Genomic DNA, 21,476 nt, shown 5'->3' on the forward strand with positions numbered 1-21,476 from the left:
GTTACTCCCTAGACTCAGGTGGACAAACAATGGGTGGGCAACAATTCTGGTGATAATTAACTTTTGAAACCCAGTAACATTATTAATGATAGGTAGGACCCTGCTGTTCATTTTTTTTTTTTTTCCATTGCAGCACTTAATATTCTTACATCTTCTACTACTCTTAACAAGCACTTAATGAGCTCTTTATGCTTCATGTATTACTGTAATTATTATTTCCATTTTAAACCTGTAGCTCCAACATACCTGATGCTGCAGCTGTGGTATCTTACCCATACTCAATTCTATGGTTTCAAAAAACAAATTACTAAGACAACAGAACTCTTTCTGTGCTTAAAAAATGTCCACTGCTAGCTGAGTAACTATATGGTTCTCCAGACTTCAACTTGCTCTTTAAACCTCAAGTAAAAATATATTGTAAATTGCACATCATTCACCAGCAGAATCCAGTGATAGTTGAGCACGACTAACATGACTGTAACTGAGTAATTCCCTTTTAATTGGAATCATCACCTAATAAATGCAATCCATTTTTAAACCCCATCATAATTAAAAACCCAATTTAAAGCAACCTTCTGCACATCCCTTGACTTACACCTGGCAACAGGAACATGTCTCTACTTTCAGGAAATGTGGACATAATCACTAAAACATGGTCTATTGTACACCAAACACCTCACTGCTTAAGTAATTTTTAAACAACTAAAAATGCATTTGGTTTTGGTGGCCATCCTGGAAAATGAGAAACTGGGAAGATGACTGGAAACCAAAGGTATGTGAAATGACAGAAGACTTGAGAAACAAGACAGCATTTTTTTTTTTTTTTTTTTTAACATGTTCACGGTTTTCACAAAGATCAAGCGTTTTTAACATCCATATTCTCAAGATAGCAATTTAGATATAAACAAAGTCTTAAAAATTTGCTTATTAGCAATAAGAAAAATAAGTATGTCTCAATAAAACAATCCTCATATACCTATTGGCTTAACTTTTTTCCTTTTTATACATGGATAGCTCAGTAGATACTGGCAACACTGGTTACTATTTACTAGTAATTCTTGATCAGGCATTGTAGCCTGTATCTGTTTTCTATTTAATGTTCATATTCACTATTTGCACAGAGGCAAAATTTCACTCAGTACAAACGTGTTAAAGACAAATGAAGTCAGATTATAAAAACATTATCCTGAACAAAATTTAAAAAAAAAGTTAATATTCAAACTTATAGCAATTGACTTTACAGAACAGCCATTTCATTTATCTTCTGTGAAATAAAAAATCCAAGCCAGTGAAAAATGATTACAGAAAGTCAAAGCAACTTCTCAGACTAGTATGAAGTGCTAGTCTTACTTCACCTTTTTTATTCTTTCATTAGCATCATTAACATGTACTTACTGTAGCACACTGAATTTAAATCACTTGCTTTTGTTAAACTTCATGCAGTTGGCGATCACCCAGCTCTCCAATCTGTCCAGGTCTCTCTGCAAGGCCTTACCACCCTCATCCGAGTCCACAGCGTGTTCTTTCCTCCCAGATCTTAAGTCTGCACAGCTATACTGTTTTCACTTTGGCTCTGCATCAAACGTATAATCTACTGGTTAACTATATTTCCAATGCTAATTAATGTTTTACTTCTGACTCCAGTACTTACTCACTGTAGCCAACACTGGCTTGCTCCCCTATTGGAAAATACAGCTCAGTTACCCCAAGAATATCCAAAGTGAAGTGATAATTCCTTTAATATCAGGGGTAAAGACAAACATTATCCATGTAACACAACAGGCAAAGCTTCAGTATTCTCTTCTGTAAAGGTCCTTCAGAGCTGGGCATATTTCAGCTGGACTTAAGGGTTTGCCGATACATCAGATATTTCATACACAGCTTTCATCACAGCTGAACTGTATCTGGGCCAATGTCTAGTTTCCTTAAGTACCTGCTACCTAAGAACTAAAAAGTGGTTGTGTATAGATCAGTCCTTCCCTGATAGGTACTTCCACCTTCCAGCAATCTACAGCTCAGCTGATTTATTGCGTATGTGACTTTTATTACGCTTACTCTGGAATGACCTAGCACACACGGGACAGGAAACGAACATCTGAACAATCCATCACCAGCAAGACAGACTAAGTCCATTATCTTATTAGCATGGAAACTGCCAAAGAACATAAAAACACAACAAGAAACATTATCCAGACACTTCCTTTTATTGGGACAATGAAACAGTTTAATGCACAAACGTTTTGTGTTAGTTGTAAATATTTCCTCTGTTTAAGCAGCATTTACAGCTCATGTACAGTTCTCAAGTCATCTCAAGATGCAAGACACTTTTGCGGTAGCAACTTCATAGATCAGTGAATGCCAACACTCCACAGCCCTGTTTAAAATAATAAAGTCCAGATGGAGTGACAGAAAGGAGACAGTACACCATTCTGTGCAGTGACTGGGATTATATTTCAAAAGTGGAAAAAAAATCAAAATTATCCAGCCATACCTCTACTTCCTTCTTAATACTTTCCTTATGCATTTCACCTCCTATCCAAAAATTACAATTACTATAATAAACAGAAAAAGGCATCTGTAGGTTTTCCTATAAAAAACAATGAACCTATACAAATAACAACCAACTATTTTTTAAATATGCATGAAAAACAGATCACTTGGTTAAAAAAAATCACAGATATGTTTCCTCAAGCAAAAATACCTTCAAAGTATAAATTCTTTCCAGCCTATCCCAGTTCCTTTATATTGCAAATAATTGCTTTCAACAGAACAATTTCAATAAATGACCACCTTATTAGTTATAATGCATTCCTTCTCAACTACCACATATATATATATATATTTTTTTTTTAAACTAAAGACAAGTAATATGAACCCCATTTATCATCCTGACGCTTCCACTCAGCTTAAACTCTGTTCCAAATACTTAGCAGGGTAAAATAAAAATCATTGAAAAGTTGACTTAAAATTAAGAATCCATATTTTTTTTTTCCCCCAATAGAAATGTTGATGTTCAGGGTCAGGCCCTTATGCTTTGGATTCACTTCACAGTATCCTGCTGAACAGGTTTCCAGCTAGCTTCTAAGACCCTAACCTCACTCCAGTGTCTGAAGAAATGGGTGAAGAAGTCCCACTTCATCTAAGCAAAATCACAAAGCAACTAAAACAGGCTTGGTCATACATTTATCAGCCTAGAGCATGGAGAATTTAAGCACCTTAGCAGGCTTCCACTCTGATTTTTGAATGTCATAAGTTTAACCAGAATTACCTGCTGTCTCCCTAACCCCAAACAACTTTTTTTCCCCAGCCATTGTTCCCTTCATCTGTTTGCCATATCAAACAGGGACATTTATCAGAAGAGTGAAAATGAAGAGGGCCAGAATTGCTTAAACTGACAAGGGATATCTCTCTCCACCAGCTACATTGCATAAGCCTGTTAATTTCTCCCAGAGTCCAAGTATATAACCTCTTAGTAAAAAGCACATTAATAACAATACTTCAACTGCTATTAACAATAAGATATTCGCTTTAGTGTAGTCTAAGTGCTGATTTCCTATATAGTTATTAAAAACTGTCATTTCCTATATAATTATTAAGCTGTCAAAGGCAGTTTAACCAATGCTCTAATGCCGAGTATGTGTTTGCTAAATGAATCAGTGATATCTTTTATCAATATACTTCAGCTTTTGCCTCATCAGAACAACTTAGTTATGGCTTTGAAATTGCCAGAAGTTCCACTCTGCTTCCTGCCAATTTAAGTGTTATCACTTCATTAAAAAAAATCATATATCTAAAGCGTATTGCTAGTTCTCAAGAGAACAACAAAAAAATTCCCCCTATTTCCAGACAACCTAATAGAAAATGCAAGCAGTACAGATTCTGCAATCTCCTATTTTAATGCTAATCATTTACATATTTACCTTTATAGATTTACCTTACACTCCAAAACAATTATGCTGCACTAGAATACAAGCACCTACGTTGTTCCCAGCCTGTAAGTCACAGGCTTGAGTTTATTTGAAAATTATATTTTGTATTATTAAACCAAAAATGGCTCAAAAGCTCAAAGTATAGTTGTAAGTTTTAATTTCCATCTCCCAAAATCTCTGAAGGCCCTGAGAAGGGTGATTGTTCTTGAGAAGGCACTTCAGTTCCAGCCTGTAAAATGCAAACCAGCTTCCATTCTCACATTTTTGTTTTTTTAAGTTGTTGGCTTTTACTCACCATGAGAGAAAAACATAAATGTCAATGTAATAATAATATTCTTTCACATTGAAATGAAGATTACTCTACATTACATTGATAATGATTTGAATATTTCTAGTGCCAGCAGCACCAGTGACAAAAGTGCCCAACCAAGTTTAGCATTTTCATCTAAATGTACAGAATTCAGTTCATTGCAAAGATGGAGTCACTATCAACTGAAAGAGACAAAGACTATAATTATCCAATGGAGAATATTCAACAAAATACAGTTGAATCATGCTAATTATGTGGTACAGAACAATTTGAATCAAATATACAGTGTTTTATTTAAACAATGATCTCTCTTTTAAAATAGTACTCTATTCCTTATAGCAGCAACCAAAAAGGCACATAAGTATAAAACAACCCAAACGCAGATCAGGCAGAACACAAAGTTGTTTTTTTAAACAGGCATTCTTAAAAAAATGCTGAAATACATAGCTGTAGTTTTATTTTATAAAAAGATACAGCTTACTATCATCCTTCCTTAAGAGTTTCCTCTGCTTCATGTTATGTTTCTATCCATTTGTGCTTACTGAAAATCCCAACAGCATAAATATCTAAATATTACTATTGAATTATGTGGGGATTCTATGTGCACATATTGATTGTATTTCAGTAGTACTTGTACCATCTACTCTCTTACTAGCTGTCAGTGTTCCCTTCTAACACATAGCAGCTGTTTAGAGATATAACTTAGCACACACCATTTTTGTGCTTCAAAGTTGTTTGAATAAGCTAGACTTCGGTGGCCATTTCAAAACTTTGGTTCATACTCCTTGTTGTTTATGCCTCCTCTTCAAGACTGGTGCAAAGTCTGACTGAACACGCTGCAGTTGATTTGTTATCAGTTTCACAACTTAGAAGTTTCAGTTTAGGTGTTTAAGCTAGTAACAAGAAAAATCTCACCCATAATATCAAAAATGCGTACATTAACATATGAAATACAGTAAGCAAACAAGTGTTTGATATGAATTTACCTTTTAGATAAATGAATATCTGGCCAGGCATTTTGAAAAACTGCTTCCAGAAATGGTTAGACAAAGATAAAAACAAATAAAAATTGAAGTTCCCGCTACAATTCAATATAAATGACTTAATACAGCACAAAATTGTCTTGATATGTTACTCTCTCATTTTCAGCAGTACTAGGAACTTCCATTTTGAAAAAAAGTAGATTTCTTAGAAATTTATTCGAAGCTCTTACATTCTGAGAAAAATACACCTTTTAGATGTTTGGGAAAAAAACTGAATGATCTCTCCGTCTGAAAACATTTAAGGGTTTGAAGGACTTTTTAAGATGAAACTTTAAAAAAGGCCTGCATGCGACAGTCACATTCCTTTATAAGAAATTCTACTAAATGGTAATTTTTGAGTTGTAAGTACATTGTGTCATTCACCATTTCTGAAATTCAGCATTCTATACCTCACTGCATTTTTAGCATTCTGGAACTATCTTGTTAGTCAGGCTTCAATGTCATCATCAGATGAAGTTGAGTATCTAAAGTGGAGTTCACTATACAGTGTAAAACATTTATCCTTATAATCTGAGGAAAGACGAATTCAAGACCACAGGTTAATTCAGTACAGACTGCGCAGCTTCCTTAATAAGTGATGCAGCTTTGTCCAGTTCTTGTTCTGTTTGTTCCACAGTTATCACTACTCGAATACTAGAAAAAGAATACCAAAACATACACAGTATACTTTAATCCTCGTCTTCAGTTTTAGGCTTTTCTTTTACTTATTTTAACTTATTAAAATTAGTATCCCCAGGGAAAAGATTATGAATTCAAATTCAAACAGACACAAGACACAAGATTAAATGAAAATAGACTACTTTCTACCATGTCCTCCATACATACAAGCAGCACAGTAATTTTATTATCTTTTTACTTTCAGATGTGCAGTTCATGGAAATCCTGTCTGGTAAAAAGGCAAAGATAGTGCCATGCTGATTGCTAAGATTCATGTAGTTTTGATATAGTTGTTATTTCAGGGTATTAGCATCCTGTAGCAGTCACTCGAAATTCATCCTCCCCCATTCTTCACACAATCAACTATTCTATCCAGACTATTAAACAAACCCCCCAGTATGGTATGAAAAGACATAAAAGCATCACATCCCACAAAATGAAATAATATATTGACTTTCTACTAACCTGGGTGAAGGAAGACATTTTTCTTCTTTCTCCAGATAGCGGGCCTGAGTTAATGCAATACCACTATTCATGCACTTCAGAAAGAAACAGGAGAAAACACAGAAGGTTGATTGTACATAACAAAACACAGCAGTCAATCTGGGAGCTTCTGATGGTGTATATCCTTTTGATCACTGACTACATAAAACTAACGTTTATGAGCTGGATGTCAGGATAACTAACCTTTTCCAAAGGAATTTTTGAAGATTGTGCAAAAAGCATTTTTAAGTTTAATACAGCATACACATATAAAACAGGAGAGGTTAGGCATAGCTTTTTTAGCTTTCCTTTACATATTATTAGATAAAATTGCTACATTAAATAGGCTATCCAAACAAATTTAAATATATTATCAAGCAAAATCAACTTCAGAGTTTGTCTGTTGTATAGTCTTGTTTACATGCCTCCTGAAATCTAGAATACCTTTATCAACCTCAATCTCTTTATACCAGAGAAAGAAAGCCAGTGTGAAGATAGAAAAAAAATTACTATATAATGAAATTACTATATAAAAATATGGGATTTTTCACACACAGAAAAAAAGCATGTTCGCTGACTCAAACAAGCAAAACTACAGAATGCTAGGTTAAAATAAATCAGCAGAACAAATGATAATATGGATTCCTTTGAATATTATAGATGTTTCCTAAGCAACTGTTTTATTTGAAAATTTTCTTTTCTGAAATTAAAAAGAAATATACATTTTTATCAAATGTTACAAACTTGAATATCTAATGTGAGAAAAGATTAGAAGATGGTGTTAACTAGGCCTATAGTCAGTGAAGAAACTGGGTTTCTTGCAGCTTTCCTGCAAGGCATTCCAACAAAAGTTACCCAACAAGTCACTCTACCTATTTGCTTTTCAACAGGAAAAATGAATGAAATGCAACGATATATTTTAATTGCTATGGGAACACTTACATAATCCACAACTCTCTTCAGTAACTTCACATCATTTTCTCGAGATCCACTGCTGTCTTCCAACTGTAAGTGCAATGCTGGAGAAAATGATTCTCCCACTACTTTCAAGCCAGAAATCCTAAAATGAATAATGACATCTTTAATGCACATACTAGTTGAACACAAGTTCTAGGCAGTATGTGTTCCTCTTTTTGAAGTGGAGAGCGAAAAGAAAGGGATATTTCATAAAAAAATACTACATTGCTTTGTATAAGGAATAGCTGTTCATTAGCAAAAGTAACCAAGTGAGTATATGCCCTAAGGAGTTTACTAAACGTAGTTATTTGTGTAACAATAGCTAGCCCCTCCATTTGCAAAGGATTTAAAAATTGTGAAAGTATCCTTCCAAAGACATAGGAGGACTGTTAGGGTTAGAGCATTTATTTTACTAATATAAACATGCTAGTGAACTCAAGTTTTTGTTATCAAAATAAAAAACAGCAAACCGTGCTACTCACTTACATGAGATGAAGAAACAAGTTTAATTTTTGGCACAGCATTTGATTTTTATTTATTTCCTTTAGAAAAGCTTTAAAACATCTTCTGCTACTTAGTCAGAAGCTCCTCTAAAAAGTAGTTATTTAAACAGAATTGTTCCTATGTCTGTATCTGGGGACAGCTGTTAATTAGTATCTTAGACTTTGACTTCTACAGTCCTGACATACCATATAATCATCCACAGAACTGAGTTACTTCCCTTCAAAAAAAACTATCCAGTTTAAGAGAAACACAGTATTAGCTTCTAATTACATACTAGACATCATTCTCCAATTGAAATAAACTGTCCCCCTAAAGAATAAGTGAGAAAAGATGACGAGGAAGCAAGCTTTTATCACCTCCATTCAAACTCTGCGCATTTGCCCATACAACATGCTTCGTATTAGCTCCATATTTACTCATAGAGGCTTGCTTATAAGTTTCAAACTTAAGTTTAACCCAAAAACTACTTCTATCAATTACAGCTGTAGAAAACTGAACTATTCAATTGATCCTATCCAATTTTTGAAGAAATCCAAGAGTTTAGCATAAGTACCTAATGAAGGTACTTTAACATTCATGTGAAGTATTTTTTTTTTTTCCTGAATCTATGGCAAATTAAACAAATATTTGAGAATCTAATTGCATGCACACTATAACTTTTCTGAAATCAGAGTTCAATTTTCCATAAAAATACTGGAAAAGTAAAGATTTCAAAAAAGAACAATTTCCACACACAAAAAGAAAGTCTCAGTTTGAAGTAACAAAGGAACAGAAGTAGTCTCCTGAACTCCAACACTCCTTTTAAGGCTAGTTCTGTATTAGTAAATTAAATATGTCTTGGACCATTTGCTGGCCCTGAGGCCAATGGGTAGGGAATGACTCACATACATACTTTTAAAAGTCTGAGTCTCCAACTCAGGGTGGCCACATCCCAACTGCCTATTGGGAATGTTTCCTGGCTCATACTAACTCCTGAACCGCATCCAGGAGTCATTTCAAAGAGGGCTGTTCAGCCTGGGCCAAATCCATGCCACAGACCATTCTAACAATATAACGGAAAAGACAAGCATGTTCCAGTGATCAGGGATGCCTCCTGACATTAATGCACTGGTATGTATGTAACCTCAGCAAGCTCTTCCAGAGGGCGTACCTCAAGACTCTCTGCAGCTCAGCCTAATGGCAAAACTGAATGGCAAGTCCAAGCTCTGCGCTGTAGGGAAGTCTCCATGAAAAGTCTGTCCTAGAGCTGAAAGCCAAACATTTCTGTCGGTTTTGCTAAGAGAAAACTTATATTGAGTCTCACTAAAAAAAAAGTCAAGTGTCTCCAGAAGGGGAAATCTTAAAAAAAAAAAAAAAAAAAAAAAAAAAAAAAGTCTGCTTTTACCCAGTAAAATCTTGCTTCATTGAAAAATTCTCAGCCAGCTCTAAGATACACCGTAAGTAATAAACTATTTAAGGTATACTAATTACTAATGTCACACTTTTTCAACAAGCAAAAAACTCTGTCCCCATTCCATCCCAACTCCCTGCAGAGCTTCATCATTTGTTAAGACTCTAGACATTTAAAAAAAAACATGACAGAAATCCGTATTATCTAAGATTACTTAGAAAGTAAGGATTATTTCTGCTGTATGTTAGCATCCCATCTCCTACAGCACTCTCTTATGCTATACAAAACACCATAGACAATAAGAAAGTAATTCAATGAGGGATTCAGAAGAGTTCTTACATTTCTTCCACTAACAAGTACTTGGCTTACACCCACAAGAAGCAAAACCAGTCATTCTTTTAGCTTACAATACTAATGATTTTCCTCCCATTGTCCATTCAAAGACCACCATTTTTTGGAACATTAACCATGCACTGGTCCTTATACAATGAGTCCAAAATTTTAAAGGCTAGTTACACTTTGGTTAAAAAAAGTTTGCTTTTAATTTACTATTATCATTCTATTTGTTCTGTTATGAGAAAGGAGAAGAGCTACACATTCTTTTTCTCTTTTGTTGCGTACAATTCTACTGTCCCTCTGTTAAACCAACAGTTAGCTCCACGCTGTCACAGGAAGAACACAAAGAACTGGAATCAAGCAGTAGCCATGGTTAGGCAGGGGAGATGAATGTATTTAATATAACAGCTTGACAACAAAGAAGCAGAATTCCTCTCTTAAAACTTTACCTCGCCTTTGAATTGTTGCACACTTTTTCTAGCATGGTTATTAAAAAAAATATGCAAGATCCTGCAAATATTAGGTCAAGTCTTCCCTCTGATATTGTTTTACACATTTATTGTTACCTGCTGAAGGGTTGTACAAGTACCTAGTATTATTAACTCCTACAAGTTCTTTCCTAGTATGACTGAGAACTAACTTCCTTCCTCAGCTATTTTTTTTTCTGAACCTCTCTATTACCCCACTATTTTTCATAATACAAAAGTCTTATTAGCAGACACTTTGGCATTTTGCCTACTTATTATTTTTGACTATACTACTATACTGATCACTTACAGAATTTAAGTGAAAAGGTAGAATAAAACACAGGATAAAAGTGTCAGCCGTGCTTAACCGCCACTGTTTTGCAGCAGATATTCACAAGTAAAAGGTTGATAAATTCTACTTGTGTGTCTTTTCTTTCTGTATTTTAAAAATATTTACAATTACCACCTCAGAATAACAGGTAGAGAAAAACACTACAGTTACTCTCCTTTTAGCTCAGTGACAACATTCTATTACTAGCAAAGAAGAGACGCTAATAGTTCTCGAGTGCCTGCAAAATATTTCAAGCATAAGAGCACCTGGGTATCTTTGACTTCAAAGCGTAAGTATTTTAGACCCACGTTGAAACAAAACACAGCAAGAAGACTACCGGGATTATTTTATTGCAGGATTATTGCAAAGAAGTTGAACGCAAGTGAAGTTCTAACATAAAACATGGGGTGGCCAGCAAACTGCTATCAGAATAGAGATGTACAACAGGCAACTTGTACAGAATAAATGACCAACACTAAAAATAAATTAATAAAACCAGGTAGTATAATTAATAACTGATTTTTTTTTACTGCGTTTTTCTTAATTTCTGTAATACGTAAAAGAAAATTTTAAGAAAATTAATGGTTAAATACTAAATAAAGCAATGACTCTGTACATCTTTTAAAACAGATCAGTCTTAAAGATAATTTTAAAGAGAATCCTTATTTTTCAGATAAATTCTAGCAGTTTTCTGTATCCCTCCCGAATAATCAACGCTTTGCTACTGTTTAGCATTCGAGTCTTATATGTAAGAACAATATTGTATTAAAGTTGATTGCAAGGCATTTTGAGTCATCTGAAAGTGTATCTGCTAAGCTACAACACAAACTACCATCATGACAAATTCTTTTACTTAAGTTGTTCCTTCAGTATGCTTCAAAACTTTGTACTATTGAGAGCTATCTCCTAAAGACTACAAGTCTTAGGGCTTGTAAATGTCTCCACAAGAAATAAAGTATAATCTCTTTTCAATACTTGTAAATGGATTTTAAGAACTTGGAATCTTGATTTTAGTATCGTAATAGAGCTGGAAAAGGAAGACTTTCTTCCTTTAATGGACATATAATTTAAGTGTAATAATCCCAGTCTAAGCATCTGTAAAATCAGAAAATTTTGGGCAAGGAAAGATCTTTAAAATTGGCATTATAAAGGCACAAATCAACAACACTGCTCCCTCTCACTGTATCACTACTCAAACCAAAAACAAATAATACACTTACCCCTGTAAAGCCTTGTGCATATGTTCACATTTAGCCCGGAGAGTCTGAAAAATGTCTAGACAAAAAAAAAAAAGTCTTGTTTCTCCTTTACATTTCTTTAAGTCAAATATTAAAAAATAGGGAAAGAAAATTAAAATACGATTTTTATTCTCTCTCTACATACACACACTATATATGTAATGTATATACGCATGCATAAAAGTACTAATTTTCTTCACTGCTCTTCATAATGTTACTTATTCCCATTTCTGCAAGGAAGTGGCAGGCTTTTAAGACCTAACAAATGCATCACTTCCCACTACCTCATTAATTCAGATGTACTGGTTCATGATCATATGAAAAGCGTGACACAAGACCTGGTAAATGGGACTGAAATGGTAGATCTAAATTATTTATAAATTTATCTATAAAATACCTACAGCCACGAAGACTCTACTCCTTATCCTTTCATCAACTCATTGTAGACTCTTAAACAGGAAATTTTGGCTCATGGATCTATAAACCTTGTTTCTTGTCCTTGCAAGAGGCTGATCATCTACTACAGCTAACTTTCTTTTTCTTGTTTTGTTTAACTTACAAAGATTAGGTGTGGACTACACAGACTACCAAGTGGTTTTTATTTGGAACAAAATAAATACATCTCTCTGCACATCTCCTCCAACCTATTTATGGTAACAAAAGGTTAAAAATAAACACAACAAGACTTGGCCAATTTTGTCTTCATCATATATCTCACCCCCCAAAAAAATCATTCTTAGCTTCTAGGAACAAGGGCAATTCTCCAAATGCCCCATACTTCGTGCTGCCACCATCACAGGTGTTCACATGTTCCTGCTGGAGATACTTGCTTGGATGCTCACTTGGAGGAGAAAAGAAATTATGGAGTAGAAATAGAAAGGAATGGGTTATTCCGTCCTGAGGAAATACATTCCAATCCCTTTCTCTGCAACATTCCCTTTCTCCATTTGTGTTAAAGGTATTTATGTACAAGGAAGAAGCCTATTGCAAGTCCATAAGGCAGAAAATAAACTTATTTGGTCATCAGTGATTATGATCTCTTTCCCTTCTGACCACAAAAACTCACTTATTTTTAGCTGGAAGAAGGAAAGACAAAGAAACACCAAAGATGTCAGAAAGAAAAGTAGGATGGGAAATAATATAAAGTAAAAACTATTCATATAAAATGAATTATTTGTAAAGTTGAGAGGACATACAAAAGTAAAAGGGTGAGAAATCAAACTAGGAAGTATGAGTTGTGAGTTTTGGGTGAAGAAAGATTCAAGAATAAGATTTTCTTGAATTAAATACCTGGATTATCTTCCATAATATTTAGAGCCTCAATAGCAGCAGCAGCTAACAAAGGAGGCAGAGATGCAGAAAAGCAATAGCCTTGACCAGACAATCGCTATGGAAAAAAAACAAAAAAACAAAAAACACTTTCGTTTACAACAGTATAGACAATGTTTTAAAAGTTAATTTACTCATACTTAAACAACCTGTTCTCCACACATATAGGTTCATGGAAGTATTGAAAAATAGATCTTCCATGCATCTACAATGTTTCATAGAACTAGAAAGCCCCTACATGGAATCAAATGTTGCATATCATAATACTCCCTGCAAATAGATACCAACTAGTAATTCATTTTTATGTAACTGATCTTGCCACATCATATAAAAACAAGACCTGACTTACCTGATGGTCAATAATAAAAGATCTGCCACAGCAAAATCCTCCAATAGAAGCCAGTGAATTTTCCATGTTTGCACTAATAAGATCTATATCATCAATCTGCAAATTAAATTAACGAGTTATTAAGAGAAGCCTTTAATTACATCAAGACTATATGTAAGATAAAACTATCAAGTATGCATCTTGTTTTGTATTATCATGAATACTAGAAAAGGTCCATCACACACAAAAATGAAGCTTCAATTGAAATAATATTAAAGAATCATAGAATGGTTTGGGTTATAAGGGACCTGAAAGATAACCTAGTTCCAACCCCCCTGCCATAGGACTCTAAAACTTAAGTTTTATATATCTATATATAATTTACACAGGATTATTCTTTTCTAGGCATGTGCAAAACATGAACAGGAAAACAAAAAGACTATACAAAAACCAGTGACAATTCCTCAAAGCATTCTGTGTGAGATTGTCCTTTAATAATGTTAAGTAGACCCACTGCAGTCAGTAAGAGTTAAAACTCAACTGAAAAAAATCTGGTTAAATCAGAGTTTAAATATTCAAAGGTGTATGCATGATATTTTTAAGTGTATGGAGCTGGAAAATAGTGCAACCATTATCTGACCATCCAAAAAAATTATAAAATTATAAAAATTGTAGGTTTTTTTTTTTTTTTTAATATTCCTCACTAAATAAAATATTAAAAAATTACTTCAAGTAAGCAGGAGCAGGGAAAAGTACAGAGACCTGAATGCTTTAAGACCTTAATAACTTGAAAAACACAAAAGTACGTTGATGATTTTGTCATCCACTAGTAAATATTTTAAAGGAATCAGTTGTGCAATTTGTTTCTGCACAAATCTTTTTCGTAACAAGAACAGCAGACAAAAATATGGCACTTACATTTATTCCAAAGTGTTCAGTAATTCCTCTCCCATGTTCTCCAAGGACTCCAAAGGAAAGGCTCTCTTCCAAAAATATTCTAACTTTGTATTTATACTTCAATTTTATCTAAAACAGTGCAAATGATATAAAATAAAGTTCACCCCAATCAGAATTTGGTCACAAAATGGGTGGGGGAGACAAGGTAAAGAAGGACAACTACAATAACTTGGATACTGCAAAAATGTCAGCTCTAGAGTTCTGTTCTATCATTAAAGACATTTAAAGTGCCTTCAAAATCGTTTCAACATTTAACATGAATCATAGAATATCCCGAGTTGGAAGGGACCCATAAGGATCATCAAGTCCAACTCCTGGCACCACACAGGTCTACCCAAAAGTTTAGACCATGTGACTAAGTGCACAGTCCAATCGCTTTTTAAATTCACACAGGCTTGGTGTGGTGATTACTTCACTGAGGAGCCTGTTCCAGTGTGCAACCACCCTCTCAATGAAGAACCTCTTCCTGATGTCCAGCCTAAACTTCCCCTGCATCAGCTTAACACTATTTCCGTGGGTCCTATCACTGGTGTTTACAGAGAACAGGTCACCTGCCTCTCCACTCCCCCTCGCAGGGAAGTTGTAGACCGTAATGAGGTCCCCCCCTCAGCCTCTTCTCCAGGCTGAATAGGCCCAGTGCCCTCAGCCGCTCCTCATACGTCTTCCTCTCTAGGCCCTTCACCATCTTCGTCATCCTCCTCTGGACACTCCCCAACAGTTTAATGTCCTATACTAATATACTAATGTTCCTATACTGTGGTGCCCAGAACTGCACACAGTACTCGAGGTGAGGTTGCACCAGCACAGAGTAGAGTGGGACAGTCATCTCCCTCGACCAACTAGCAATGCTGTGCTTGATGCACCCCAGGATACGGTTGGCCCTCCTGGCTGCCTGGGCACACTGCTGGCTCATATTCAACTTGCTGGCAACCACAACCCCCAGATCCCTCTCTGCAGGGCTTCCCTCCAGTGTCTCGTCACCCAGTCGATACGTATAGCCAGGGTTGCCCTGTCCCAGGTGCAGGACCCAGCACTTGCTCTTGTTAAACTTCATGCAGTTGGCGATCACCCAGCTCTCCAATCTGTCCAGATCTCTCTGCAAGGCCTTTCCACCCTCATGTGAGTCCACAACTCCTCCAAGTTTGGTGTCATCAGCAAATTTGCTCAGAACACCTTCTAGTCCTACATCCAAATAATTTACGAAAACATTGAAGAGGACTGGCCCTAAAATGGAGCCTTGAGGGACCACACTAGTGACCATCCACCAGCCAGACCTGGCCTCATTTACCACAACCCTTTGAGCCCTGCCCATCAGACAATTGCTCACCCATCATATGATGTTTTTATTAAGTTGTACACTGGACACTTTGTCCAGTAGGATCCTATGGGAAACTGTGTCAAAAGCTTTGCTGAAGGCCAAAAAGATCACATCAGCTGGTTTCCCTTGATCAACTAGACGGGTGATCTTGTCATAAAAGGAAATCAGGTTTGTTAGGCAGGACCTACCCCTCATGAACCCATGTTGGCTGGGACCAATGACCACATTGTCCCCCAAGTGCACTTCAGTAACTTCAAGGACCATCTTCTCCATGATTTTCCAGGCACTGACACAAGACTGACAGGCCTGTAGTTTCAAGGGCCTTCTTTCTTATGCTTCTTGAAAATTGGCACAACATTTGCTATCTTCCAGTCTACTGGGACCTCTCCATATTCCCAAGAACATTGAAAAATAATTGAGAAAGGTCCCATGATTACATCAGCCAGCTCTTTAAGCACCCTGGGATGAATCCCATCCGGACCCATGCACTTGTATGGATCCAGGCAGAGCAACAAATCCTGCACACATTCAGGGCTGGGTGCAAGTTTGTCATTCCCACCGTCATGGTCCTCCAGCTCAGGGTACCCTGGGTCCCAAAGCCCATCATCAGTGTTGAAGATAAAGGTGAAGAAGGCATTAAACGTCTCCGCTTTGCTTATGTCATTCATTGTCTGTGAGGAGACCTTCCCCATTAAGTAGCAGACCTATGTTTTCTTTGGTTCTCCTTTTTCTGTTTACATATATAAAAAAAAACTTTTTTGTTGTCTCCCACAGACACGGCCAGCTTCAACTCTAGTTGGGCTTTGGCCACAAGAATTTTCTCCCTACAAACACAAACAGCATCCCTGTATTCCTTCCTCATTGCCTGACCCTCCTTCCAGCAGCCATATACTTTGTTTTGCCTAAATTCCTGTAGAAGATCCCTGGTCAGCCAGGCTGGCCTTCTGCCCTGCCTGCCTGACTTCCGATGTTTTGGAATTGCCTGATCCTGTGCTTTTAGGAGGCAGTGCTTAAAGACTGACCAGCACTGATGGATGCCAATGCCTTCAAAAGCCGTTTCCTGACTAGTTCCCTGAGCAGCCTGAAGTCTGCTTTCCCCATACCCAGGGCTGAAGTTTTGGTGGCAGTTTTCTTTGATTTGGAATCCACATTTCACAAACATTTCAGAAAGCAAGAAGGTAAAAAGTATGCTGGGGTCGTCAATGTTGGCATAACAATACAATATTACTATTTCATTAGTCACAGATATTCATATCCAGAGTTTAAAAGGCTACTTACTAATTCTGGAAGAGGGCAAACATCTCCTGTATTCATATACAATCCTTCCACCACAATAAACCTTCGAGTCACACGGGCCTTGCGAGGATTCTTCGGAGAAAGATATGGTTTTAGTTTGTATCAATAATTACTAGCAAGGGAAAATCTGACATTTTTTTGGTAGGAAAGGAAGGTAATGGAAAGGAAAATAAAGTCACCTTTTCAAGTAACCTTCTACTTTAAATTAAACTTAGCATTTATCATTTGCAACAAAAGCTGAAATGCCTCATTGGACTATTTTTTATTTATTTTGTAATATTTTTGAAGCTTTTAACTCATACACAAGATTTTAAAATGCCCTGTTTTGTAGCAAACCATAATCAATCCATTATGCACAAAATCAAATCTTCATGCATAAAATGCAAACCATACAACTACAGAACTAGTTCTGCAAATCTTGGTCTCTATTATACTCAGGCCAGCTAGATATGTTTCCTCATTAGTGTATTTAGAAGGCTTTTCAGCAACTGGTTTTTGCACCCGCATTCTCAAGGCGAGCACAATCCTCTTGTGTCTTTACAGAGCACAATCCAGGAGTATTCATAACATTCAAGTCAGTCTCTTAGCTTGATCTCTGGATGATATAGGCTGTAAGAACATCTTGCACTGGTTAGTTTAAACTTCAATCACTTGAGTGTTGTTGTTTTAAAATACCATTCGCCTGTTATTTGCTTTAATAGCCTTGATCAGAAGATATCATTAAGATTTAAGTCATACTTCTTTCTCTTTTCAGTTCTTGTAAAACGATTCAGAGAACAATCTATTCAACTTTTCTGAGTTGTAGGCACCAAAATGAGGCACAGTTCACTCAAAAAGTTGGACCAGCTCTAGTGGTAAGATCCACTCCTTCCTTGTCAGTATGTCTTGACTAAACACATATGGTCTACATTAAACTCTTGGCCACCAACTTTATGTTCACGCTCGGCTAACTACATTAAGAAACTTTAACCATGTAGCTAAATCAAAGCACTCTGCTCTAACAAACCAAATGTGTTACACAAACATATTACATCATTACTTCGTCAACCACAGCCATAAACTCACCTAAAGATTATCTGACAAAATACATTTTCCATAAAGGTAAGGGAAAAAGTTGACTAGTATATTATCTACAAATTCGCTATTCATCAGATCCATTCCTGACTTAAGACTGATGTTAAATTGATACATAATAATAATCCAGTTTATCTACTTGACTTTTTCTAAGTAGCACAAAATCAGCTTTATTCCAACTGTAACTTCCCAGCATTCTGTGAATGAGGTACATGATGTTGATGATTCATGTAATTCTTTTGAGTGGATCGTCTGCACTTGCTGATCCTGATTTCAGTGGCTTCTTTTGAGCATCCTTTCGTACTATGTGGCTCCACCACCAATGCTTGTGAACTCACTTCCAATCATTACACTGATAAATGCCATAATAATGTCAATCTTAATTATACAAGCAACATTAAATGCTCAGTTGAGATTTACAGAAACCAAATCATGGCCTGTAAGTATTGGGCCAAATCAGTTACATAATACTGTAAAAAAAAAAAAAAAATGTTGGCATGGAGTGGACACAATGTACAAGTATTTTTTCAAGGAACTGTACCTTTTGATCTTCAATCTCCTGCTCCTTCAAGAGTCGTTCAAGGTCAGCCATATCATTATGCTTAAATAACTTGATGTTACTACGAGATGCTTGTAAACCCTTCTGAATAGCAAAGCAGGCAGCTTCATCTCTGTAAGTACAGCAAGGTCTTCTAAGTTTACACTTGTTTTAACTCAAAAAATTGTTTTAATTCAAAGAAGGAAGGTGACAATTAGGACTGTTCTGGTCAGGGCAGATGTCTGTACTTAGGTATACTAAAACAAGATTTATCAAAGAATCATAAATTTTAATTACACTTTGAACACTCATTTCTAAAGTTTTGCAACTTTCTTGCTGACTACAACCATTAAAAGCAAGCTAACATTTTTTATTTTAACTGTACACTGGTTCTTTTGTCTGTACATGACAGCAATTCATTTCAGCACTGCATTCCATGGACTAGGTACAACACCCCAGTAATCATCCCCGAAGCACTCATTCCATTCACTCTGAATCTTAGAAGAAAAACATGAAGATGTGCGTATAACATTTATAGTGGTGTTCTGAGGATCTAAAACCTGCTTTTTAATATAGCTTGGAAATCACTATCTTAGAGGCTATTCACCATTTCTAAGTGCTGGAAAAGCAAATCTCTGGGTATGATGGAGTATGTCATTTCACACCTGAATAAATCCAGTAATCTTTCAAAAGTGGCAACTAAATCAAGCCTTCTGCACATGATTAAACCAATAGCTTCAAACAAGTTGCTTTTAAATAAGGTGAGAAGATCTTTTCTCACTAAGAAGCTGAAACAGTACAAATAACTTAACTACAGGTTTACACCAACGCTTTGAATAGTATCTGATTCTGGTCATTCATCTCAGAAAAAGCTGACCCAGAAAACCAAAAATAAAGGATAACTGAAGTGGTATAAAAGAAGGCATATAGGCTACAAACCTTACGCTTCAAAAGAGAAGTGACTTAAGAAGAATTACAGACAAATCCAAAAGTATATCAACAGTACAGAAGTGTCTGCTTGTTCCCTAAAGATCAAATGCATCAATTGAAACTACTAGGTGTTATACTCAAATACAATTACTCATAAAATGTTCAATTTAAACCATGAAATTACATGTAATAGGAGTACTTTTACTATTACAGATTTAGACAGGTACAAAAAGAATAGGAAAAATAAACAAAAAACATCAGCTACTTCTGAATCCAAATCCTTCTCTTTGGTTCATAAAGTTTTGAATACTGCTATATTCTTTCTCCTGTTTCTTTACTCTTTCAGATACAAATCATGACTGGCTACTCTCAGGGACTGGATAGTGGGCCTGCTGAATCTGTGGTTTGACCCTGTATAGATGTTCTTTTGTTACATTAATATATACAACAACCTTTAACCAACTAATCCACTGCAAATATGCATGGCAGAACAACTGCCTTACTACCAGTGTAAAAAGCCAGCAGTAAACAGGGGAACAGCAAATATGACAGTCCATTTTCTTAGGAAAAAGTCTAGATATCAGACTTAGTCCTTGCATAAACAAGTACATCATCTTTCTTTGTTTGGATGGTGTTTTTTTGTGTTAAGCTGAGTGTCCAGGTCTGCTTTTCCTTGATAAAAACAATAGCTTATTTGTCATGGAATATTTTGCAAATAAAGAACATTTGAGATATGTACAATAAAATAATTGATACAAAACAGCATTGTTTTATAAACCATTAAATGAATTTGACTTACAATAATAAAAGAAAAACTGAAAGGAAAATTCTTAAATCTGCAATTTTCCAAAGAGAAAGCAGTACTTACACAAACACTATGTCCCCTCTTTTTGAATATGCAGGAATAGCACTGGCAATTGTTGCAAAACCATATGAGTATATAATAGCTTCCTCTGTCCTCATGAATTTTGCTAGTCGGTCTTCTAATTCTAGGTGCACATCTGTTTGAGAGAAAAATTATGAAGTTGAAAGCAGTTAAACTGACTTGAGATCAGGAAGACTAATTAAACTAAGACTAACTTGCTAAGAGCAACCTAATTAATTAAGTAAATGTTCATTTTTAGGAAGAGTGTTAAAACAATAACCTCCTAAAAAACAAGCTACAATTAATACAGCCTTACTTAAACTGACAAGTAACCCAATATTAATCAGAAACTTTCATAGATTAGAAAAATATTTAAGTAATGTCTTTCTCTTGTACACTTATGCAGTGGAAATTAAGATCTGCTTGTGATTAGAGCACAAGTAAATGATGCAGGGTTCCTGGCCTGTAACTAGGGAGCAACATTACTTCAATCAGACAATACTTAGCAATGTAATTTATAGCAATTAAAGAGATCCTTTTGGCAGACTGTCAGTTCTTCCAAGACGACGTTTCCACTGCACATAGCACAGCCATAATTACAACGGAAAACTGTTCTTGTCAGGCTGCAATCACATACCACCTCCTGAATGCAATTCAGCCTATTTAAAAGGTCACCATCTCCATGCCAGAGATTACTCATCCTTCAGACAAACTGACAACTCTACACACACGCATTTCCCAAACCAATTTGGTCAAAATGATCTGCGTTTGCAACAAAATACCACTAAATGAAGAGATTAAGAGCAATACAACACAGTCAGGGAATTGTTGCTTCAGAACCAGCCAGAATCTAAAAGGTGCATTAAGTATTGTGCCTAAGCAAAATAACCTGTACTGGGCAAACAGTTATTTTAATTGTGCAACACTCTTGTCACTACACGCTTCTGCTAGCAAATGTCATTCAAATAATCACATCCTTTATCAGCTGAAAATAACACAGAATGGAAGGACAAATAGAGATTCTCAGGATGTGACTTGAAAGATCACCCTTTGCCAAAGGTTACCTTCTTGCAATTATTCAGAATTCATTGAACGTAAATTCAAATGAACCAATATAAAAAAAATAAATAAAATTAACCAAACCTAAAAGACTATTGGAGATATCAACATTGACATTTCTGGCCAGATATTAACAG

General features: G+C 35.7%; 1 protein-coding gene across 1 annotated transcript in view; it reads right to left on the reverse strand.

Annotated features, from left to right (window-relative positions):
- Window positions 1-2,185: 2,185 nt before the first annotated feature.
- The window catches only part of SPTLC1 (serine palmitoyltransferase long chain base subunit 1), a 35,165-nt gene continuing 15,874 nt past the window's right edge, over window positions 2,186-21,476 (reverse strand). The window contains exons 6-15 of the mRNA XM_084505146.1: window positions 20,284-20,416; window positions 18,489-18,618; window positions 16,856-16,945; window positions 14,221-14,328; window positions 13,324-13,419; window positions 12,936-13,032; window positions 11,628-11,682; window positions 7,365-7,482; window positions 6,405-6,478; window positions 2,186-5,915 (exon numbers count right to left, since the gene is read on the reverse strand). Coding sequence (XP_084361272.1) covers window positions 5,822-5,915; window positions 6,405-6,478; window positions 7,365-7,482; window positions 11,628-11,682; window positions 12,936-13,032; window positions 13,324-13,419; window positions 14,221-14,328; window positions 16,856-16,945; window positions 18,489-18,618; window positions 20,284-20,416 — 995 coding nt within the window. The 3' untranslated portion in view covers window positions 2,186-5,821. The remainder of the gene's footprint in view (window positions 5,916-6,404; window positions 6,479-7,364; window positions 7,483-11,627; window positions 11,683-12,935; window positions 13,033-13,323; window positions 13,420-14,220; window positions 14,329-16,855; window positions 16,946-18,488; window positions 18,619-20,283; window positions 20,417-21,476) is intronic.

Source organism: Aythya ferina (genome assembly GCF_964211825.1).
Source record: "Aythya ferina genome assembly, chromosome: Z".
Lineage (NCBI taxonomy): Eukaryota > Metazoa > Chordata > Aves > Anseriformes > Anatidae > Aythya > Aythya ferina.